The following is a 21,905-nucleotide window of genomic DNA, read 5'->3' on the forward strand; positions in this document are numbered from 1 at the left end:
CCACTGCCCCCACATTGCCCCCCACTCTGCCCACATTGCCCCCACATTGCCCCCAATTGCCCCCACTCTGCCCACATTGCCCCCACATTGCCCCCCACTCTGCCCACATTGCCCCCACATTGCCCCCCAGTATCAGGTGTCACTCAATGGTAACATTGTCCTCTCTGCCCCGCACCACGTGGAGAAAGACCCCCGACTCGTAGCGGTCCACTCTTCTGCACGTCTGCGATGAACAGAACAGAAGAGAACACACCCCGTGTGCGGAGTTGTCGATTGAATATCACATTTTTTGAAAGATATGTGTGGCAGCGATTTTTTTTTTGTAGGATGACTGATTTTGTTTGCATTTAATTCCCTTTCCCATCACAGGCGCGGGCCGTGGACAGATGAGAAACGCTGTTAGTTCGCGCGGTTGGTGGAGGGGTTGGGGTCCTTCCTGGCCGAGCGGCGCTGCGAGCGGGAGGGCGGCAGATCGGGGTTTGTGTTTCTCGGGGATTATTTTTTTCTCTCTTCATTTCGTTTCTTTTTGGTTTGTTTTTTTTTAAAAAAAAGGATTAAAAGCAGCGAAATGTGAGTTGATTCCCGCGGGCGGTGGGTTTCCGCTTCGAACCTGAGACGTTATAGACCTGACTCCCCGCCTGAGCCTCTGCAGAGACACGTTATAGTCTCTCTGTCTGTCTGTGTCTGTCTCTCTGTCTGTGGCTCTCTGTGTCTCCGTCTCTCTCTCTGTCTCTCTGTCTGTGGCTCTCTGTCTGTGGCTCTCTGTCTCTTTCTCTCTGTCTGTGGCTCTCTGTCTGTGGCCTCTCTGTCTGTGGCTCTCTGTCTGTGGCTCTCTGTCTGTGGCCCTCTGTCTGTGGCTCTCTGTCTGTGGCTCTCTGTCTGTGGCCCTCTGTCTGTGGCTCTCTGTCTGTGGCTCTCTGTCTGTGGCTCTCTGTCTGTGGCTCTCTGTCTGTGGCTCTCTGTGTCTCCGTCTCTCTCTCTCTCTCTGTCTGTCTGTTTGTGTCCGTCTCTCTTCACCGCCTGCACTTCATCTCCTCAAACGGCTTCTCCTCCGCCCCCGGACTGTCTCGTGCGGCATTCCTCAGGGCTCTGTCCTTGGTCCCCTCCTTTTCAATATCTATACGCTCCCTCTTGGTGACATCATCCGCAGACATGGGGTCAACTTCCACATGTACACAGATGACACCCAACTCTACCTCTCTACCTCCACCCTTGACTCCAGGACCACTGCTGTGCTGACAGAATGTCTGTCAAACATCAAGTCCTGAATGAGAGCTAACTTTCTTCAGTTGAACGTCAACAAGACCGAAGCTCTCCTGATTGGCTCCCGTCAGCGCCTCCTCACCCTAGGCGTTGACAGCATCATCATCCATGGTTGCAGACTCCACCTTGCTAAGCCAGTCTGAAATCTTGGGGTCTTGTTTGACCCTCAACTATACTTTCTACCCCACATCTGCGCCATGACCCACTCTGCCTTCCCCCACTTCCGCAACATCGCCCGGCTCCGACACTGTCTCCCACCGCAGACCTCCAAAAGCCTCATACACGCCTTCATTACATCGAGGCTCGACTAGGCAAACTCATTGCTTGTCGGCCCCCCAACTCCTCCCTCCACAGGCTGCAGATCATCCAGAACTCTGCAGCCTGTGTCCTCTCCTGCACTAGGCTCCGCAACCCTATCACCCCTATCCTTGCCCAACTCCACTGGCTTCCCATCACACAGAGGATACAGTTCAAAATCCTGGTGTTCACCTACCTCTTCAAGCTCCTAACCCCCTACCACCCTGTTCGCTCCCTCCGCTCAGCTTACAAACAAACAACAACCCTTTCATTTGATCCGGCGCCTTATCACATCTTCGAGGTGCCTCAAAGCGCCTCACAGGATACACTGAAGTGTACTGTAGTGACTGTTCTGTGGGCGAAACACAGCAGCTTTTGACCAATTCTCTCCTCTCGCTCACTCGATTTATGGTTGTTTCTGTGTGAGATTGTGCTACTGCGTTTGCCTACAACATACAGTTAATCCACTGCCAGTACTGACTGTGAAGCTCTCTGAGACATTCTGCTGATGTAATGTGCACAAGGTTTCTTCCCACCCACTCTACTCACTCCCACTCTCACTCACCACTCTGCACAGGAATGAAACCTGGATTCAGCAAATCACCTTTTTCCTTAAATTTGAGATAATGTATGATACATGATGGTCACTAATATGTAACATCTATGTTTTGTGTATTTGTGACTGTTCTGGGGTGGGGGGGGTGTAAATGAGGTCCCTGGAGCTGAGCTGAGAGGTAGAAGCGGGGACAGAGTGGTGGGATTGAGGCACAAAGTTCCAAAGTCTATTTCTAGCTTGCAGTATACTTTTGAAAAAGAGTACTGTAGTATTTTTAGAAATATATTTAGAATTTGAGACCTAAATATAACTAGTCTGTTGCATTTTCGCAGAATTCCATCATGGATACAGACCTGTACGATGAATTTGGCAATTACATTGGGCCAGAGTTGGACTCTGATGAGGAAGATGGTATAGATCGAGATGATGATGTGGATGAGGTAAGATTCAAACTATAATGTAGTAATATACTATTACTACTAGTATAATGTAGTATATTACTACAGGAGTCCTGCAGCTCAGTGGTTAGAGCACTCGCTTTGCAAGTGAGAGACCTGAGTTCAGTTCCAGGCAGAGGGCGAAACCTTGGGCAAGTTTCCTTACTCCACACAGAGCCTAATAATAATCCCTCCAAAACAAAACAATAATAAATTGGTCATTTTCAATCTACGACTGTTTGTGGGACATTGCTGTGCGCAATTGGCTGCCGCGTTCGCCCACAAATATACAGTCAATTCACTTTACAGTATATTCTGTGAAGCGCTTTGGAACGTCCTCCCGACGTAAAAAGCGCTATATCAAATGCAAGGATTATTATTATTATAGAGTGAGAAGCCTAATTTATGTTTCCTACATTGCATTGAATTGGACTGTAAAAAAAATACACCATAATTTCCGAATTCTAATACCTGATATCAGCTGGAGAACATTTCTGCTTGTTATTTTCTGTTCTGTACTTCTTATGATCTTTATAGTTGTGAAAGGGGTGTGCTGTGTTTAATTACATTTGTGCTGACATTCTTGCTAACTGATGCATTTAATTAACAACAACAACAACAAGATTCCATTTATTGAGCGCCTTTCACGTCGGGAGGACGTCCCAAGGTGCTGTACAGTTGGGTCAGGACCCGAGCAGGGGGGAACTGGTCAGGGTGAGGGGAAGGAAGGGAGGGAGCGAGGAGGGGGTAGAGAGTCGAGAGGGGAGCTGAAGGCGCGGTTAAAGAGAAAGGTCTTGAGACCGGCCTTGAAGGAGGAAAGGGAGGAAGTGGCGAAGGCACTGGGGGATAGAGTTCCAGAGCCTCGGGGCTGAGAGGCTGAAGGTCCGGCCACCGATGGTAGGGCGGTTGGGGCGGGGGATGTGGAACAGACCGGAGCCAGAGGAACGGAGGGTACGGGCAGGTAGGTAGGGGGATAGTAGGTCGGAGAGATAGGAGGGAGCGAGGCCGTGAATGGCCTTGTAGGTGAGGATGAGGATCTTGAATTCGAATTGAAAGACCTATCACCTCAAGGCTGGACTATGGGAACTCTCTCCTCGCCGGCCTTCCCGCCACCTCCCTCCACACTGCAGGTCATTCAGAACTCTGCAGCTCGTGTACTGTCCCGCACCAGGCTTCGGGAACACATCACTCCCACCCTCGTTCGCCTCCACTGGCTCCCCATCCCCCAGAGGATCGAATTCAAGATCCTCATCCTCACCTACAAGGCCATTCACGGCCTCGCTCCCTCCTACCTCTCCGACCTACTATCCCCCTACCTACCTGCCCGTACCCTCCATTCCTCTGGCTCCGGTCTGTTCCACATCCCCCGCCCCAACCGCCCTACCATCGGTGGCCGGACCTTCAGCCTCTCAGCCCCGAGGCTCTGGAACTCTATCCCCCAGTGCCTTCGCCACTTCCTCCCTTTCCTCCTTCAAGGCCGGTCTCAAGACCTTTCTCTTTGACTGTGCCTTCAGCTCCCCTCTCGACTCTCTACCCCCTCCTCGCTCCCTCCCTTCCCTCCCCTCACCCTGACCATTTCCCCCTGCTCGGGTCCTGACCCAACTGTACAGCGCCTTGGGACATCCTCCCGACGTGAAAGGCGCTCAATAAATGGAATCTTGTTGTTGTTGTTGTTGATGTTACAACTACGGTAGGATATGGCTATTGTAGCCATAAAAAAAGACTCTTGACATTCGAGTAGATTGGTTGCTCAAACATTAGGCTTTGATTCAGTCTCGCTATGTATGCAGAGATGTTTTAAACAAAAAAAAGCCTGGCTCAGGGAGCCTGGATGGGCTGGGAACTCAGGGAACTTTTAGGAATGCAAGCCAAGTGGAAAATAAAATAAATGGGAGGCCTCTCAAGCCCTGAGCAATTTCAGACACTTTCAGTTATTTTCAGTCCATTTGTTGAAGAAAACTGGAGTTTCAGATTAAAGAGCAACTGAGGAAAACGATAAAGCTAAAAAAAAGTATTTCGACCAGAGAGCAGAAAATGTTTTATTAGAAAAAAGTATTCCCTTAATTTTCTGCCTTTTGTTTAGTTAAGAAAGAGATATATGTTGCATCGGTATTTTGTGAAAAAAAAGACTTTTAAATGCAAGATTTGATTATGTTAGGCCGATGAAGACGATGATGATGAAGGTGGTGATCAGGATGATGATCAAGTTGGAATGGAAGTTGTGCTTCATGAGGATAAAAAATATTACCCTTCAGCAGAGGAGGTCTATGGGCCTGAGGTGGAAACAATAGTCCAAGAGGAAGACACACAACCACTGACAGGTGAGGACGTGTATGAGATTTGTGAGTTCCATGTTTCCAAATTTCTAGTGGTTCATTCCTGCACACTGTCGAGACATCTCAAAGTTCTTCCTAGCATTTACTGTAAAGTGATGTGACTGTGTGTGTGTTTTGTGGGACACATGTCAGCCAATTTGTTGTTTTTGGGTTGTGCTAGTATTTGGGTTTGTAATATTTTAAAAAACAATGAAAAAGGACACGCTTTTAATAAGTACAAATAATAATGTCTGTTTGGACGGGTACATTATGACTTTGTTCTGCCTTAGCCTTTGTCCACTCAGGTGCTTTTGAAGTCTGGTTTGTTGCTGTTTCTCTAATGAGAAGATCTTTACATTTTCAGAACCCATCATCAAACCTGTCAAGAAAAAGAAATTTACTTTGATGGAGCAGGAATTACCAGACACAGTGTATGATATGGAGTAAGTGAAAGTGTTTGTAGGTACTTTGGCAGGTGGTAGATTTTGTTTTCATGAAAGTGAGATAGATTGGAACTTGGTTCCACTTCCAGGTCATGTATAGCACTATAGCTGATTGCGGCTCTTTGTTCATTTCCGAAAATATATTTTAATTTACACCTTAAAAAAGTTGTCTATGCTGTGCCTAATATTTCCATTTCATCCTCAATCTTCTGTGACTGAGCTTGCCAATTGTTTACTGAATTGCAGACAGTTTGGGACTTACTTTTCCACAGCTGCTAAGAGCTGGCTTCAGACTCTCTCATCTGATCTGTGTAAAATTCTACTGACTGCTGTGTTAAAACCCAAAACTCAGAGGTGCTCAATCCTGGAACTTGCATATTCACTGTGCACGTGCATTTTATAACACCTTTCAGCTTTTACGTAAATCGAGTCGTTGAGAAGCCAGTCTCTCCAGCTCCATTTGGTGGGAATGGATGTCCTGCGGTTCCGCATTATTTGTTTATATTTTAATATTCAGGATAAATATTCAGATTAGAAACTGTATTAACCAACATTTTGCACCTGGTTTTCTTGTCAGATTTTTGGCAGATTTAATGGATAATTCGGAGCTTATTCGGAACATTACTCTGTGTGGACATTTACACCATGGCAAGGTATGTAGTGAACATGTAGAGGTGGTTTAATTTACTTAGTGTTCACCTAGGTCCTGATCAAGAGTTTTCTTTGTCTTTGGCAGATTGCCACAGTATACTGAAGTATAACGGAGCCCCAGTGTATTGCAAGCAATATTTCTAATTACTAATAATGATTGTCATTGATGTAAAATGTGTTGTCGATGCAAGTACATTAATATGATGAGCCTTTAATATTTCAGCGGTGTAAATATAAATTCGTTCTAATATAAATATTTGTTTCAGACAAATTTTGTTGATTGCTTAATTGAACAAACGCATCCAGAGATTCGGAAAAAAGATGACCGTGATGTGAGTACTTTAGTGATTTTAGCTTTTCCCTACATCTAGCTCACTGCTCTGGCTTCATTCCCTCTTCAATTACCACAAGGGATTATTTATTAGTATTTATCTAAATGCCTCCCACCATTCATCCACTTCTCTGTGTTCATATTTCTTCTATCCTTGAATGCACTGTCCCGTGCTTGTCTATAGCTTTGTGAGTGACAGTTGCCTTCATTACCTCACCCTTGTGGCTATTAATACACAAGCTTGTATAATGAATGTTAACAAGCTGTTGGATCATTAGTGCAGGGGTGTAACTACAGCTTGAAAAAGCCATGAGCCTAAAATTACAGAACTGGGATTTTTTTAAATTAAAATGCCGCTAATTAAATTTAAGTTCAAATCATATAATTTTCCTTCTACAAAATACCCGTGGTATTATATAATTGCGTTAATAATCAGTGCAGGATTTATAATTATAATTTGTTTATTTTCAGCTTCGTTATACTGATATCCTCTTCACAGAACAGGAGGTAAGCATTGCTATGTTGTTCATACAAGTTTTGATCTATTCAGAGCTCTTGAAAATACCTCATTTAATTCCTGTAACTTTGTTTTTCAGCGAGGAGTAGGTATAAAGAGCACACCAGTCACGATGGTGCTTCCAGACTCCAAAGGCAAATCCTATCTCTTTAACATCATGGATACACCAGGTGTGTACTATGAATGTTGACAAGCCATACATTCAGAGATGCTTAATAGTTTATTTATGTCCCAAGTTGTACTGTTCTGTACATGAGCCTGATCTACTTTAGGGTACCAACAATTGAACTCTCTTCTACAATCTATGCATACGCAAAACATTTGGATAATTTTTCGATGATTTGCTTCTTGGATGCGTATGATATCCAAGTAGCCCTGATATTGAGCCTTTGTTTGCTGATCAGTCCAACCCTATGCCTGGATTGTATAAACATTTAATTTGCTCCACCTACAAATACGCAGGCACTTTACAGTAAAATCCTGTGGCCACGTGATGAGTTGCCAAATCATATGAAATTCATCCATCAGCTAGCTAACCTGAGATGTTGTGAAAGTAACCGAATGAGTAAATAGGAAATTTTGAGAATCGAGTGCTCATTATTGTGGGGTTATACAAGATGACCTTGCTACTGCTGGAGTTGTTTCTAGGTTTCCACAGAACCGTAAAAAAAAATCTGTTTGTTCTTTCCAGGACACGTAAACTTTTCTGATGAAGTGACAGCAGGTTTTCGCATCTCTGATGGCATGGTGTTATTCATTGATGCCGCAGAGGGGGTGAGTTTTTTTTATAGCATTGGGCACATTTCTGAACTAAACTTGTCTCCGATGCTGAGTATTTAGATGTCAAACTTATTGAAAATGAAGGCAATGTTTCCCAGTGTGACTTGCTGAGAATTGAGGCAGATAGCTGACTCCCAGGCCTGTCATATTCCTGCTCTGATCTGACATTTATTTTGTAGGAAATGGGATTTTCTAAGAGCCTGCAATGATTTCTTTCTCTTGTCGTCTTGAATAATGAACCCAAATCCACACCCTCTCATAATATGGCAATAACACTACCCATCGAGATTCATATACAAGTGGAAATAAACTGATAATGCAACGTTGAGGGAAGGAAATGGGTATTTCTGAGGTTAAGGTTACAACAACAACAAAATGACACTTATAGAGCGCCTTTCACATCGGGAGGATGTCCCAACGCACTGGACAGTCAGGGGTCAGGACCCGAGCATGGGAGAGGGATGGGGTAGGGTTGGGGGTGAGGGAAGGCAGAGAGGTGGGAGGGCGACCGAAGGCACAATCAAAGAGGAGGGTCTTGAAGGAGGAAAAGGAGGAAGTGAGGCGAAGGGACTGTGGGATGTAGTTCCTGAGTGTGGGGACAGAGAGGCTGAAAGCTCAGCCACCGATGGTAGGGCGGGTCGGGCAGGAGACATGGAGCAGGCCAGAGCCCGCTGAACAGAGGGAGCGAGCAGGTTGGTAGGGAGTCAGCAGGTCAGAGAGGTAGGAGGGGGCAAGGCCATGGATGGCCTTGAAAGTGAGGACGAGAACCTTGCACCATTTCCAATGCCTTAACATCCTTCCTATAGTGTGGTGCCCAGAACTGGGCGCAGTATTCTAACTGAGGCCTAACCAGTGTTTATATAGGTTAATCATAATCTCCTGACTCTTGTACTCTATGCCCCTATTCATAAAGCCTAATATCCCATATGCCTTTTTTACAGCCTTATCTACCTGTCCTGCCACCTTCAAGGCTTCATTTACCTGAACCCCCAGGTCTCTCTGTTCTTTTACCCCCCCCTTAAGATTGTATTACCGCCTATATTGCCTCCCCTCATTCTTCCTTCCAAAATTCATTACCTCGCATTTCTCCACATTGAAATTCATCTGCCATGTGTCTGCCCATTTTACCATTCTGTCTATGTCTTCCTGCAGTTGGCTCCTATCCTTCTCACTGTTTACCCCCTATCTAACTGTGTTCGTCCGCAAACTTGGAAATGGTACTTACTATACCCAAGTCCAGATCATTTATGTATATTAAGAAGAGCAGTTGTCCTAATACCAGATCCCTGGGGGACTCCACTGTACACCTCCCTCCCGTCAGAAAAGTAGCCGTTGACCACAACTCTCTGCTTTCTGTCTCCCAGTCAGTTCTGGATCCGCTGCCACTGTCCCTTTTACACCATGGGCTTCTATTTTTTCTTACAAGTCTTTCATGTGGCACTTTGTCAAATGCCTTTTGAAAGTTCATATAAACTACATCAACTGCACCACCTTTATCCACCCTCTCCGTTACCTCATCGAAAAATTCTATTAGATTTGTTAGACAAGATCTGCCTTTAACAAATCCGTGCTGTTTGTCCCTAATTAACCCATATTCTTCTAAGTGAAGATTTATTCTGTCCCGGATTATAGTCTCCAGGAGTTTCCCCACTACTGATGTTAGGTTGACTGGCCTGTAGTTCCCAGGTTTGTACTTCTGTCCCTTTTTGTACAGGGGAGTAACATTAGCCACTCTCCAGTCCTCTGGCACCACCCCTGGGTCCAACGAAGATTGAAAAATTGTAGCCAATTTTAATTATTATTCTCCTGTCTGTTTGAGCTTTTTTAATATAACCTTGAGGAACATGGTGAGTTTTATACAGAGACCCTCTTTAACGCTGGTTTATGTGCAACTGTAGGTGATGCTGAACACTGAGAGGCTGATTAAACATGCTGTTCAGGAGAAACTAGCTGTCACAGTCTGCATCAATAAAATAGATAGGCTCATTCTGGAGCTGAAACTACCTCCAACAGACGCATATTACAAACTCCGTCACATCGTGGATGAAGTCAATGGGTTACTGAGGTAAGTTGTGATATATTGAGAGGGATCTCTACATTCAATGTATTGAAGTATTTTGAAAACCTTTTTTTCTATAAGTATGCAGTGTTGCCCTACTTTATCGCTCAGTAATATGAACATCATACTTTTTTTGCATATAGTCTAGGTCTTTTTTAAATCTTAACTGAGTTTAACTGGGTTAAAATTTTGAAATGGAACTACTTCAGGATTACAGTGTACATATTATGTAATATATTTCCAGTAATTTGTTGAATGGGGATTTGTGCACGTAATTCACTAAAAGTCATGCTCCTGAACTGGGCTGTGGGGAGAGGGACCAAGTCCATGCCACACACGCAGCCACAGGAAGAGAAGAGAATGGAGGGTGAGCTAGTCTGTGATGCATCCTCACATGTGTCTTATAAGCTGCATGTAAAGAGCTCTAACAACTATAAGAACTGCTAGACTAAAGAATACCGAGGTCCATCCAGTTCACCTTCCACCATCCTGGAAGTCGCATATACATGTCATGTCCCAAAGAGGAGATTGGTTGTGTTCTGTCTGTTGGTGAAGAGTTTTGGGTTCTATAGAACAAGGTAGTGCAGGCTTTAAAATTTTAATTTTTTTTCTGCAGTGTCTATTCAACGGACGAAAACTTGATTGTGTCTCCTCTATTGGGCAATGTCTGCTTTGCTAGCTCTCAATACAGCATCTGCTTCACTCTGGGATCATTTGCCAAGATCTATGCAGACACATATGGTGAGCATCACTTGTAATTAGAACCGACAAAAACACAGTTGACCCTCTTTTAACTTACAGACAATTCCTTTGTAAAACAATTACATGTCTGTAGACATAGTGGACTATTTGGTGCACACTTTTTGACAAAAGTTTGTAAGTTAAAAATGAGACCAATTTATGTATTTGTAAGTCAAGGGAACAGAAGAGCAGAAGGCTAATTTGTCCCACACCAGTTTTGATTTCTAATCCAATTCCTTTGTTTTTTTCCCATATCCTTTAATATTTTTTGTAATATTTATTGAGTTAGCTTTTCAATGCTGTTATGAAATTGGTTCTGAAAACCATTTGTGGTAAGGAATTCTATATTCTAAGTCTCTTTGTTTCACCCACAAAATATACAGTCAATCCACTTTGCGGTATATCCTGTGAAGCGCTTTGAGATATCTCAATTATGTGATAAGGCTCCATATCAAATGCAAAAATTGTTATTATTAATTCTAATTTCTCTTTCCCCCCCCCCCCCCCCTTTAGTCATCCGGTAATGATCCTTAGTGTATGCCCTCTTGTTACTGACTCATTCAGTGGAAATTAAATCAAAACTATTTATAATTGTGCTCTGTTTGCACTTTCCTTGCCTGTTCAAACATGTAATAAAGTATTCCTTTGGAAAAATGTTCTCCACTTTCTTAACAGGGGACATTAACTATATGGAGTTTGCAAAGCGACTATGGGGTGACATTTACTTCAACCCAAAAACGTAAGTCTAAAGTAGCTCAAATCATCTCTTGGTGTTTGTCTTTGCAAGCTATTTGTGATCAGGCTATAAGACCATAAGACGTAGGAGCAGGAGTATGCTATTCGGCCCCTCGAGCCTGCCCCGCCATTTAATAAGAACATGGCTGATCTTCTAACCTAATTCTATTTATCCGCCCTATCCCCATATCCCTTAATCCCTTTATGTACGTTGGAATAGTTTTTTTTATTATCAGAGAAGCTGCGAGAACTTAATTTACCTAAACTTAATTTAGATGTTTTGACTTTTACAGTGTGTAAAAGTTGTAATGATGCTATTCAACTGTATGTAGTGAAAACTCACGATATTGGCCACATATCAATTTCAAGCTCACAGCCTCAAACATACATATATATATATGCTCTTTTAGACGGAAGTTTACAAAGAAGGCACCGACCAGCAACTCGCAGAGAAGTTTTGTGGAGTTTGTCCTGGAACCTGTTTATAAGATCCTTTCTCAGGTATGTATGGCAGAACTGTAATTGAACCTACTAATAGGAAAGGTTATAATCTTTGGGAACTTCCATTGAGGGATAAATTCATAAGTGTTTGTTTTTTAACCATTGAATGTTGTGAACTTAATGGAGAAATTAATTCTACGAATGGCGATTGAGTTTGTTGTAAAAATGTGCGAATTGCCTTGCGTGTGATACACAGGTGGTGGGTGATGTAGACACTACTCTGCCACGCACATTGGATGAGCTGGGAATCCACTTAACTAAGGAAGAATTAAAGCTCAACATCAGACCTTTGCTGCGACTGGTTTGCAAGAAATTTTTTGGAGACTTCACAGGTAATTGACAATAACCACTGAGAGTTTAAACTGGAACAAAGAGGCGTTCTATCACGCTTTGTTTAAGTACCATTGACAATCATTGAAGGATGCAGATCAAATTGGTGCTACTGTTGGGAGTAAAGAAAATTTGGTCAGATGTAAAGCAATTTAAAAGTCCTGTAGCGTTTTGTGATAAGAATATTGCATGGCCAGCACATAACAATATTAATGTTTCGGACTCAAAAGAAATTAGGAGAGCTGGCTTCTGTAAAGCTCTCCTGTGACTCCTCACCACATAAAGGGCGCTCTATCAATCCAAGTTGTTGTTTTGCTCATGAAAATGTAATTAGTCAATATCTGGGAGAGGAGGCGAGAACATTTGCTGAGGAATGTGCCAGGAAATATTTATCATTTCAAGAAGCAAAGTCACCCACAGACATGGTAATGTTTTCCCCAAGTCATGTTCTAATTAAATGCTACCTTAAGGCTACAGTGTTAGGATTGTTACATTTTGTCTTGAACTTGTGGAAAAATGAGTCATGAGGTTTTATGATTTTTTTTTAGAGCAAAACACTACACGGGCTTCATAATTGGTTTCCTTGGCAGAAGCATTTGTGAAAGAAAATAATGTGAACCCAAAATGTTCGTTAGGTTAATATAATCCAATTATTTTCCAAAGTAGATATATCCAGTCTTTACAAATTTAAGTCAAAACAGTATTGGTCACAAAGCATACAGTTACTGCCCTTTACAGTAAATCCCGTGAAGCAAAAAAAACCTAATAGATTTTCATTAGCTTATCTGAGTTATAAATATTCTGCTAAGGAAATCCTTGAAGCTGCAATCCATTAGCTTTTCAATGCCTTTATGAAATTGGTTTCAAAAACCATTTGTGGTAAGGAATTCTATATTCTAAGTCTCTTTGTTTCCCCAACAAAGTATACAGTCAATTCACTCTCCAGTATATCCTGGAAGCGCTTTGAGGTGTCTCGAAGATGTGGTAAGGCGCTATATCAAATGCAAGGTTTATTATTATTATTGCTGCCCATCAGTCTCAGTACACAATGCCATTTTGCTGCAGGTCTGGTGGACATGTGTGTGCAGCATATTCCCTCCCCACATAATGGTGGCAAGAGTAAGATTGAGCACACTTACACGGGCAGCCTGGATGTAGATCTTGGAGAGGCAATGCTGGAATGCGATCCTGACGTAAGTAAAATATTTTTGCAGGTGTGTTTCATCTCTCGTACGATTAAAAATTATCCATGGCCGTTCTTTGCCTTCACTTGGCATGTACAACAACAACAACAACAAGATTCCATTTATAGAGAGCCTTTCACATCGGGAGGACGTCCCAAGGCGCTGTACAGTTGGGTCAGGACCCGAGCAAGGGGGAAATGGTCAGGGTGAGGGGAGGGAAGGGAGGGAGCGAGGAGGGAGTAGAGAGTCGAGAGGGGAGCTGAAGGCACGGTCAAAGAGAAAGAGAATGTAAACTAATATTCGGTGAGGACCTGGATACGATTCCCGGGTAGGGCGAAACTTTAGGCAAGTTTCCTTACTCCACATGCCTCTGTTTACCCGGCAGTAAGTTGTTAGTCATTTGGCGGATCATTTTTCCTGGTGTAATAATCACTCCCTACAAAAAGAAAATTATAATATTAAATTGGTCAACTCAATCCACGACTGTTTGTAGGACGCTGCTGCGCAATTGGCTGCTGTGTTTCGCCCACAAAATATACAGTCAATCCATTTTACAGTATATTCTGTGAAGCGTTTTGAGACGTTTCGAAGACCTGATAAGGCATTATGTCAAATGCGAGGATTATGATTTTATTCCTGACGTTAGACTGTGGCTAGAAACCAAAATAATTTCAAAATAATTCTGAGAATCTCCTGTGGTTTAACGCTTGTTACTTGTGATTGTGCAGGGTCCTTTGATGTGTCACACCACAAAGATGTATAGTACTGAGGATGGAGTACAGTTCCACGCATTTGGAAGGGTCCTCAGTGGAACTATTCATGCTGGGCAGCCAGTGAAAGTACTTGGCGAGAACTATACCCTGGAGGATGAGGAGGATTCTCAGATCTGTACAGTGGGCAGGCTGTGGATTTCAGTTGCAAGGTGTCTTATTCAAAACCTTCATAATACAGCAATCTGAACAGACTGAAATGCGATGGTTAAAATGTACATTAATAGATAATTCTGACAATCATACAGTGGGAACTATTTATTTAATCTTTCATTCACACACTGACGTGAGACAATTTATGGTTGACTAAAAGATTCACAGAAAATAAGTTGATGTTCAAGAAACATTACTCCCGTATCACTCAATGACACAGTGTTTGATATTTATAGGGTACATGTTGAGGCCTGAACCTAGTTTTGAATATATATTTTTATTGTTTAACAACTCAAAAAATCCCAAAGGTTTCTTTCTGCTGTGCAATGAACCTTGACTGAAAGGTTACCTAGTCAGTTTTGCTAATGACACTGCAAAACCACTTTCTAAAAAAGTGAAAGAGAGCAACATAATTTAACTTTCCTCTGACTTTCCATTCCTTAGAGCAAACTCACAGTCTAAGCCTTATCATGCATGTAAAGCTGGGTCCTTACTGTGAAATAAAATGTGTATTACCAGATCTATTTAATCACAACAATATAGCTAGAAATTTATTTCGGATTTATTTTGTGGATTCATGTTTACCTACATAATATTTATGAATAGAGCTAATTTTATTACTTGATCATTCACATCAGTAGTTATTTCCATTTATGGTGTTAATGCTGTTAATATATTTGTTTGTCTTCGAGGTATCATATAGAAGTTAACAGGGTTCCTGCTGGTAATTGGGTGCTCATCGAAGGAGTAGATCAACCTATAGTAAAGACAGCCACTATCACAGAACCAAGAGGCAATGATGAGGTAAACATTTTACTAAACTGACAGTTAATAATGTCTTATAATGTTCAATGGAGCTCAAAGCCAATCACAAAAATCACAAAAAGACATGCAAGCGTGAAGGAAAGAGTGAGTAAGAAGGTGAGTGCATGAGACAGAGAGAGAGAGAGCTTCTGTCCTTCAAGTCCTATCTCCAAAACACAAAAATACTTTGAGGTGCCTCCCACATGAAAAGTGCGAGACCAAATATAATTACTATTTTAATGTGGGTTAGAAACACCCAATGCAAACTGTAACGTATCCATCTTCATTGTTTGGTTTCTATTTTCAGGCTCAAATCTTCAGGCCTTTAAAGTTCAATACAGCGTCCGTCATTAAAATAGCTGTGGAGCCTGTCAATCCATCTGAGCTTCCAAAAATGTTGGATGGTTTACGAAAGGTCAACAAAAGCTACCCTTCACTAACTACTAAGGTATGGATGCAGCTACAGTATTTAAGAATAACACAATATGCTGTTCGTGGGTCTAAACTAACCGTCTAAACTAAATTATACTTTATTAACCTGTTTAAACTGAATAACCGTTTAATTTGGCGCATTGTTTATTGGTAAGGGAAACGGTTATGAAATGAAATCAACACTTGCCAGTTAATGGGGCTCTCCCTTATAAGGCCATTTTAAATCCGTACTGCTTTGGATGAATGCCTTGTACATCCAACAGTTTTCCTTCATATGAACTATTGCATGGAGGTGATATTCCTTCCGTGACATAGCTTGACAAAGTTGTATCACTGAATATATTTTTAGCCTTTTTTTTGTTGCTGTCATATCTTTATCTCTGAAATGTTCATGTCACCTAAAACATTCGCACAATGTGTGAAATGATGGCAATTGAATATTTCTCAAAATTCTTTGCGTAATCTAGTTGTTTTGCTGTTTTTAAAAAGAAAAGTTACTTGCAGTTCTGCACTCTTGTCCCTCTGAATCTTTAGGCTGCTGTTTAGCGATAATTAATTAACTAACCAGCTTTTGGTGGTTGTCTGATGCAGGTAGAAGAGTCTGGTGAGCACGTGATTCTAGGAACAGGAGAACTCTATCTGGACTGTGTGATGCATGACCTTCGGAAGATGTATTCAGAAATAGATATCAAGGTAACACAGAGAAACTTCGCTCTATCTTCACAGCTAATGTACGAATGCCAACAGTTAATGATGTCGATAGAAACACCTTGGGTAAACTAGTTTTTCTGATTTAACAGCTCAGCAATTTACTTATGTTTCTGTTACAGGTGGCAGACCCGGTTGTAACCTTCTGTGAAACTGTTGTGGAAACCTCATCTCTGAAATGTTTTGCAGAGACGCCCAACAAAAAGTTAGTACCTGGAATGAATTGATGCGGTGCATTAACTGACACAAGATATAAATTAATGACAGTTTGCAAATGATGTGCATTCATTTTCCGTTAAATTTTTGGTGTATATAGCATAAGGAGTACCCTCATCCAATTCCTGTGACTGATACAAAATGTCTGATCATTTACTTTTATTCTTTAGGAATAAAATCACTATGATTGCAGAACCTTTGGAAAAAGGTTTGGCAGAAGACATTGAGAACGAAGTGGTCCAAATCACCTGGAACAGGTATGAGAAATGCTGTAGTGGAATTTGCTTCTTTTGCTCGCCCGACCTCTCTGCTCTACTATCGGAGGCATTAGTTTGTTGGAACATTATAATGCTGTTTGCTTTGTTCCTCTGATACAGTTGTCTTATTTCACATGAAGCAAAATTGTTGTATGTGCATTAATGTGGATAATCTGGCTAAGTTCATTCAATTCACTGCAACCCTTTGCCTCCTGAACTATAGGAAGAAACTGGGTGAATTCTTCCAGACCAAGTACGATTGGGATTTGTTGGCCGCTCGTTCCATTTGGGCTTTCGGACCAGATGCTACCGGCCCCAACATTTTGGTCGATGATACTTTGCCGTCAGAGGTAGGTGTGTCCCCAAAACGTGCAACTGCTTTAACGCAGCAGCGTCTAATGTGTCAGAAACAGTGCAACGAGCTGCTTCATTTTGAGAAGAACGTTATAGCAGGGAAAGTTCTACATATATCTCAGTAAAGTCCGTGTTCATCAGGACACAATAAAGCTACTCAATTATCTACCAGGGGAAGAGGTGGGGCTTATCACAGTGTTGCAGTGTAAAGCCATCAAGCAGTGTCCTCAAATGTCACTGTTTTCTAGCACTATTCGCTTTGGTGAGAAAAAAATGTTTAGTTAGGACCTGAATAATTTAATCTTCTATGAAACTGAATTCTTTAGATTGACTTTTTATCTGGATTTAATAAGATAACCCTGCAAACAGCACACCGTTTCTTAGTAAACTGCGTTCTTCAGGACTCAATTATTTTTTGCTTCACGTTAGCTGTAAGCCATAGACCAGAATCCCAATTTGATCCTGATTCAATCTGCTGTGACATAGTCATTACTGTTATGCAGGCCTGGGTCTAAGCTTTTTTTATCCACATTGACAGCTTTTATTTGGCAATATTCCACAATAATCAGATTGACATTCTTATTTCTAATGACTAAATGTTTACCCCATGTATCTTGACACCTCTTCACCTCTTGTTTGTTAGTTTGACTCAGTTGGTAGCATTCTCACCTCAACTCAGAATATTGTGTGTTGGAGCCTCACTGAGTTCTGATCACAGAATCTACACTGATGGTCCAGTGTAGTACTGAAAGATGAATTGCCTTGACAAACAGAGTCGTCCTTTTAATGAGATGTTTTATCGAAACCTGTATGTTTTGGAAGTCTTAAGATTAATGATCCCATGGAACTATTTCATATCAGAGAATCTTTTTTCCCCCTCCAATCGCTTTATGTTATAGCTCCATCTACCTGTGGTCCTCGACTTATCACTACAGTTTAAGCAATCCAAATGTTAATGGAATTTCACAAATATATCTGAACCTTCTCAAATTTTTTTTTAAGAATTACAATTTGATTCAATCCCAAATTCTTCCTGAAAATGGCCCTGTGTCATGTTACTCTCTATGGTTCTTGAAACCAGCGTCAACGACTTCATTGACGCCAAATTTTTATTATTACCAAATTTTTGGTAATATGCAAGCAGGGCACTGTACCAACAGTTACGGATGAAGAAAGTAGACTTGTTAACTCAAAAGTTAGAATTTGACCTAATTCCAGTCCTAATCTCTTTAAAAGGCGTTTTTTGTTTTTCCTTTAAGTAAATGGAAGAAATAAATTACATTGACGGAATTTCACCTACTCTTGCCTCTTGCCTATGCCATACAGGTGGACAAAGCTCTCCTGGGTTCAGTGAAGGACAGCATTGTACAGGGATTCCAGTGGGGGACACGAGAAGGTCCACTTTGCGACGAACGTATGTATTAACCAAGGAGTCAAAAGAACATAAGAAGTGCTAGGCAAAAAAAAAGACCATCTAGTTCGCCTTCCATCTTCCTTGCAGTCGTCTGCACATATGTCCCAAACTATCTATTTTCTAGATATGTTCTATGTTCTATATCCCCATAATGTTATTTCCTAAAAGAAAACTCTAATCTATCTTCAAAGGAATCAACACTTCTTGCTTCAACCTTCTCCCTAGGGAGCCTGTTCCACAGGTTTATTATTCGGACATAAGATCAAGTTTCGCTTTGCTGTCTTCTGTTCTCTTTTATTGTTATTATTCAAACTTCAGTTTTTGTTTTTTTCTGCCTTATTTAATCTACTGCGACATTTCTATGTTAGTTTATTTTACAATTAATGTGATATCTTTACTTGCTCTTTTCCTTGTCTCTTGGTAATCCCAAATTCATTTGAGAGGATAAGAGGAGCATCCAAACAATTCCCTAGGCTTTTCTGAGAACAGGCTCCCAATACATGAGGACCAGAACTTTTAACATTAATAAGGTCTTGTGTTAGGTGTGACCCAGTTGGTTGTAAAAGTGAATTTACAGCCAAATTAAGTCGCTGAGCTGTCTGAAACAATTAAGTGAGATGATTTGCCGAGGTTGCAGCAAAGTGCACCTTAGGAGATGCTTCTACAACTGAGATCTTCACCGCTCTGTTGTAATGTCCTAAAGATTTGAAGCCAAAAAAGGGCTCTGTTCTGGTTGTACTCTCACAATATAGTTTAACTTCTCAGAATAAACCAGTCTTGAAGCTGTAGTATTTCTGTTGTTTTCTGAACAGCGATTCGGAATGTGAAGTTCAAGATTCTTGATGCAGTCATAGCTCAAGAACCATTGCACAGAGGTGGAGGGCAGATTATTCCCACAGCCCGAAGAGTTGTGTATTCAGCTTTCCTGATGGTAAGCGACAATTTTGGAACACCATTTTGAATGTTGGATGATATTTTGAAGTGATATGCCATTTAGTGTTAGAAAAATGTATACGGCAGCACATAAACTGGATTCTAAATCAAGTATTTTTTCTAAACAGTATATTGCCAATACTGGGAATACATTTGTGAACAAAAGACATTATTTTCAAATAAATGGACCTTATTAATCAGCCCAATTGGTCACCAAATCTGTTCGTATTTAGCCATTGGGGTTAATGTCTAATGAAATGTCTATATAAACCGTTGTTGTGTGTCTATCATAATTGGTCCGATTGTCTCTAAAGTAGATTTTGTCTGTAGGCCACCCCTCGTCTGATGGAACCTTATTACTTTGTGGAGGTGCAGGCACCTGCAGACTGTGTTTCAGCAGTCTATACAGTCTTGGCTAGACGGAGGTATGTGGATACATCATTAGATTATGATCCTTGTTTTCCACTTAAACCAGCAACTCCAGACTTTGTACTGCAGGTCATGAGATTGCTGTAATACGAGCAGAATGAGAAATGTGATTGCTTTGAAACCTTAGTGATCAATAATGTTAGACATTTGCTTCAAAAGTGATTCTCATGAAAGACTGATGTGAATTTAATTATATAATAAAGACACCAGTTACAGATTATAATAATAGTAATGTTATATAGTTACAGATGGTTTCACTGCACTGTTTGTTTTTCTTTCTTCCAGAGGCCACGTTACACAGGATGCCCCAATTCCCGGTTCCCCTCTCTATACAATCAAAGCGTTTGTACCAGCCATTGACTCCTTTGGTTTTGAGACGGATCTGAGGACACACACACAGGGACAGGCTTTTTCCCTGTCAGTCTTCCACCATTGGCAGGTCAAAACCCAGGACTTATTCACACACCAATTACTGATCTATCTTCAGTGAGCTCAACATAAAACTATACAAAATGCACAACACAGTAGGAGACTGTTTGACTCATTTGATTGGTGGTGGTGTTTGCTGCAATTAGGACATCTATCTTTAGATAGATCCTTATTCTGCGCCGTTTCCCTTAATACAGTGAGATTCTGTTAATTGAATACTCAAATTTGACAAAAACAAATTTTGGGGAAAAAAATATTCTTGATAACCCTCTGAATCGGAATTTTTTGTCAGCATGCATTTTCAATGGTGAACATCAGTTGCTGGATTGATGATTACTTGTGTTAGCTGCCTCATTAACTAGAGCAGTGCAAGTAACTTAAGGATTCAGGATTCTCACATTTTAATTGAAGTAAAACTTCAATTAGAAATCATAATTAGAAATCATAATTATAATTTCAAACCAAGCTGCAGAAATCCCAAATTTGCGCAGACTGATGTAATGACCTTGTTGTTTCTGTATGTACAGATTGTACCTGGCGATCCTTTAGACAAGAGCATTGTCATCAGACCTCTAGAGCCACAGCCAGCACCTCACCTGGCGAGGGAGTTCATGATTAAAACGAGGAGGCGAAAGGTAAGAACACTTTGACTTGAGTGCTTGTTAAGGTTGAAGAACAAGTGCCATTTACATTTGGGTAACCAGAAGAGTGGATTGATATTCATTTTCAGGTTTAGGTAAAGATGTTAACGTGAAATAGAATATCTGACAGATTAAGTCTCTGTTGGAATTGTCAATTGGCTGCAGTAACTGTTTAGTGCACAGTAATCGTTGTGTGCACAATAACCCTTTGGCATGCTGAGAGTATCTGGGGGTGAACAGTGGCCCCAGTGGTGTGAAATTGATTCTTTGCTCAGTATGGGAATAATCATCTCATTTAGCTACACCCAGAGAACAAAGGAACTTGGATCCCTGCGCTGGCTTTAAGAGTAATCAGGTGATTGATGCAGAGTTCCTGACATAATAATAATCCTTTCATTTGATATAGCGTTTTTCATGTCTTCTTGACGTCTCAAAGCGTTTCACTAAATACTATAAAGTGAATTTACCGTATATTTGTGGGCAAAACATAATATTCAGTTTGTGGGACACTGCTGTGCTGCCGCGTTTCGCTCACAAAATATAGCCAATTCAGCTTATATCCTGTGAAGCGCTTTGAAATGTCTCAAAGGCGCTACATCAAATGCAAGGATTATTATTATTCTGTCTAGTTGTTTCAATGTAGGCAGTAACAAAAAGATTAAATGTAGGAATATAGATACATTAAATATTGCTGCTCTGCCTTTGTCCAACAGGGCCTTAGTGAAGATGTCAGTATCAGCAAATTTTTCGATGATCCTATGTTGCTGGAACTCGCAAAGCAGGATGTGGTTCTCAATTACCCGCTGTGAATGGAACGAAGATGGTAGGAACATTTTGGAAGCAACAAAGTGTTTCATCTCCCATTTGTACCGGATTTTTCAAAGGATGTTTGTAAGTGATATTGTTCACAAATTGAGAAAACTGCAGTGAAACTGTACAAAATTGGGAATAGGGCCAGAGATTGAGCTCATTAACACTTACTTTGTTATTGTCGATGTTTTTAACAGAATGTGCACAGAAAATAAATAATGCTCTTTCTTATTAAGCACTGGCTTGTTTTTTTTCTGATTGATGCAGAGAGTGAATGTACTGTGTGTTGAAGTGCTACGTACAGAAGAATGAAAATCGCTGTACGCTGTTATGTGAATTAGATCAAACATTATGATACTGCAGACATACATTTGTCATTCATTTTAGAACAAGATATTAAAATAAGACGTTACTT

The 21,905-nt window shown here is 41.2% G+C and overlaps 1 protein-coding gene across 2 annotated transcripts; it reads left to right on the forward strand.

Moving 5' to 3' along the window:
• Window positions 1-419: 419 nt before the first annotated feature.
• On the forward strand, window positions 420-21,725 carry eftud2 (elongation factor Tu GTP binding domain containing 2). 2 transcript variants are annotated; one of them, XM_007901496.1, is made up of 28 exons: window positions 420-477; window positions 2,449-2,556; window positions 4,712-4,874; window positions 5,233-5,311; window positions 5,889-5,964; window positions 6,229-6,294; window positions 6,765-6,800; window positions 6,890-6,980; window positions 7,502-7,584; window positions 9,489-9,655; window positions 10,266-10,390; window positions 11,066-11,129; window positions 11,536-11,626; window positions 11,823-11,958; window positions 13,022-13,149; window positions 13,869-14,062; window positions 14,756-14,867; window positions 15,175-15,315; window positions 15,891-15,992; window positions 16,130-16,212; window positions 16,394-16,480; window positions 16,704-16,830; window positions 18,161-18,248; window positions 19,061-19,179; window positions 19,512-19,606; window positions 19,896-20,049; window positions 20,567-20,674; window positions 21,394-21,725. In XM_007901496.1, the coding sequence occupies exons 2-28, from the start codon at window positions 2,458-2,460 to the stop codon at window positions 21,487-21,489; spliced, it is 2,910 nt and encodes a 969-aa protein (XP_007899687.1). In that variant the 5' UTR covers window positions 420-477; window positions 2,449-2,457; the 3' UTR covers window positions 21,490-21,725. The 2 variants fall into 2 exon arrangements, with proteins under 2 accessions (XP_007899687.1, XP_007899689.1); XM_007901498.2 differs by lacking the exon at window positions 420-477 and adding an exon at window positions 542-570.
• The last annotated feature ends 180 nt before the right edge of the window (window positions 21,726-21,905 follow it).

Source organism: Callorhinchus milii, unplaced genomic scaffold (assembly GCF_018977255.1).
Source record: "Callorhinchus milii isolate IMCB2004 unplaced genomic scaffold, IMCB_Cmil_1.0 Scaffold23, whole genome shotgun sequence".
In the NCBI taxonomy this organism is placed as follows: Eukaryota; Metazoa; Chordata; class Chondrichthyes; order Chimaeriformes; family Callorhinchidae; genus Callorhinchus; species Callorhinchus milii.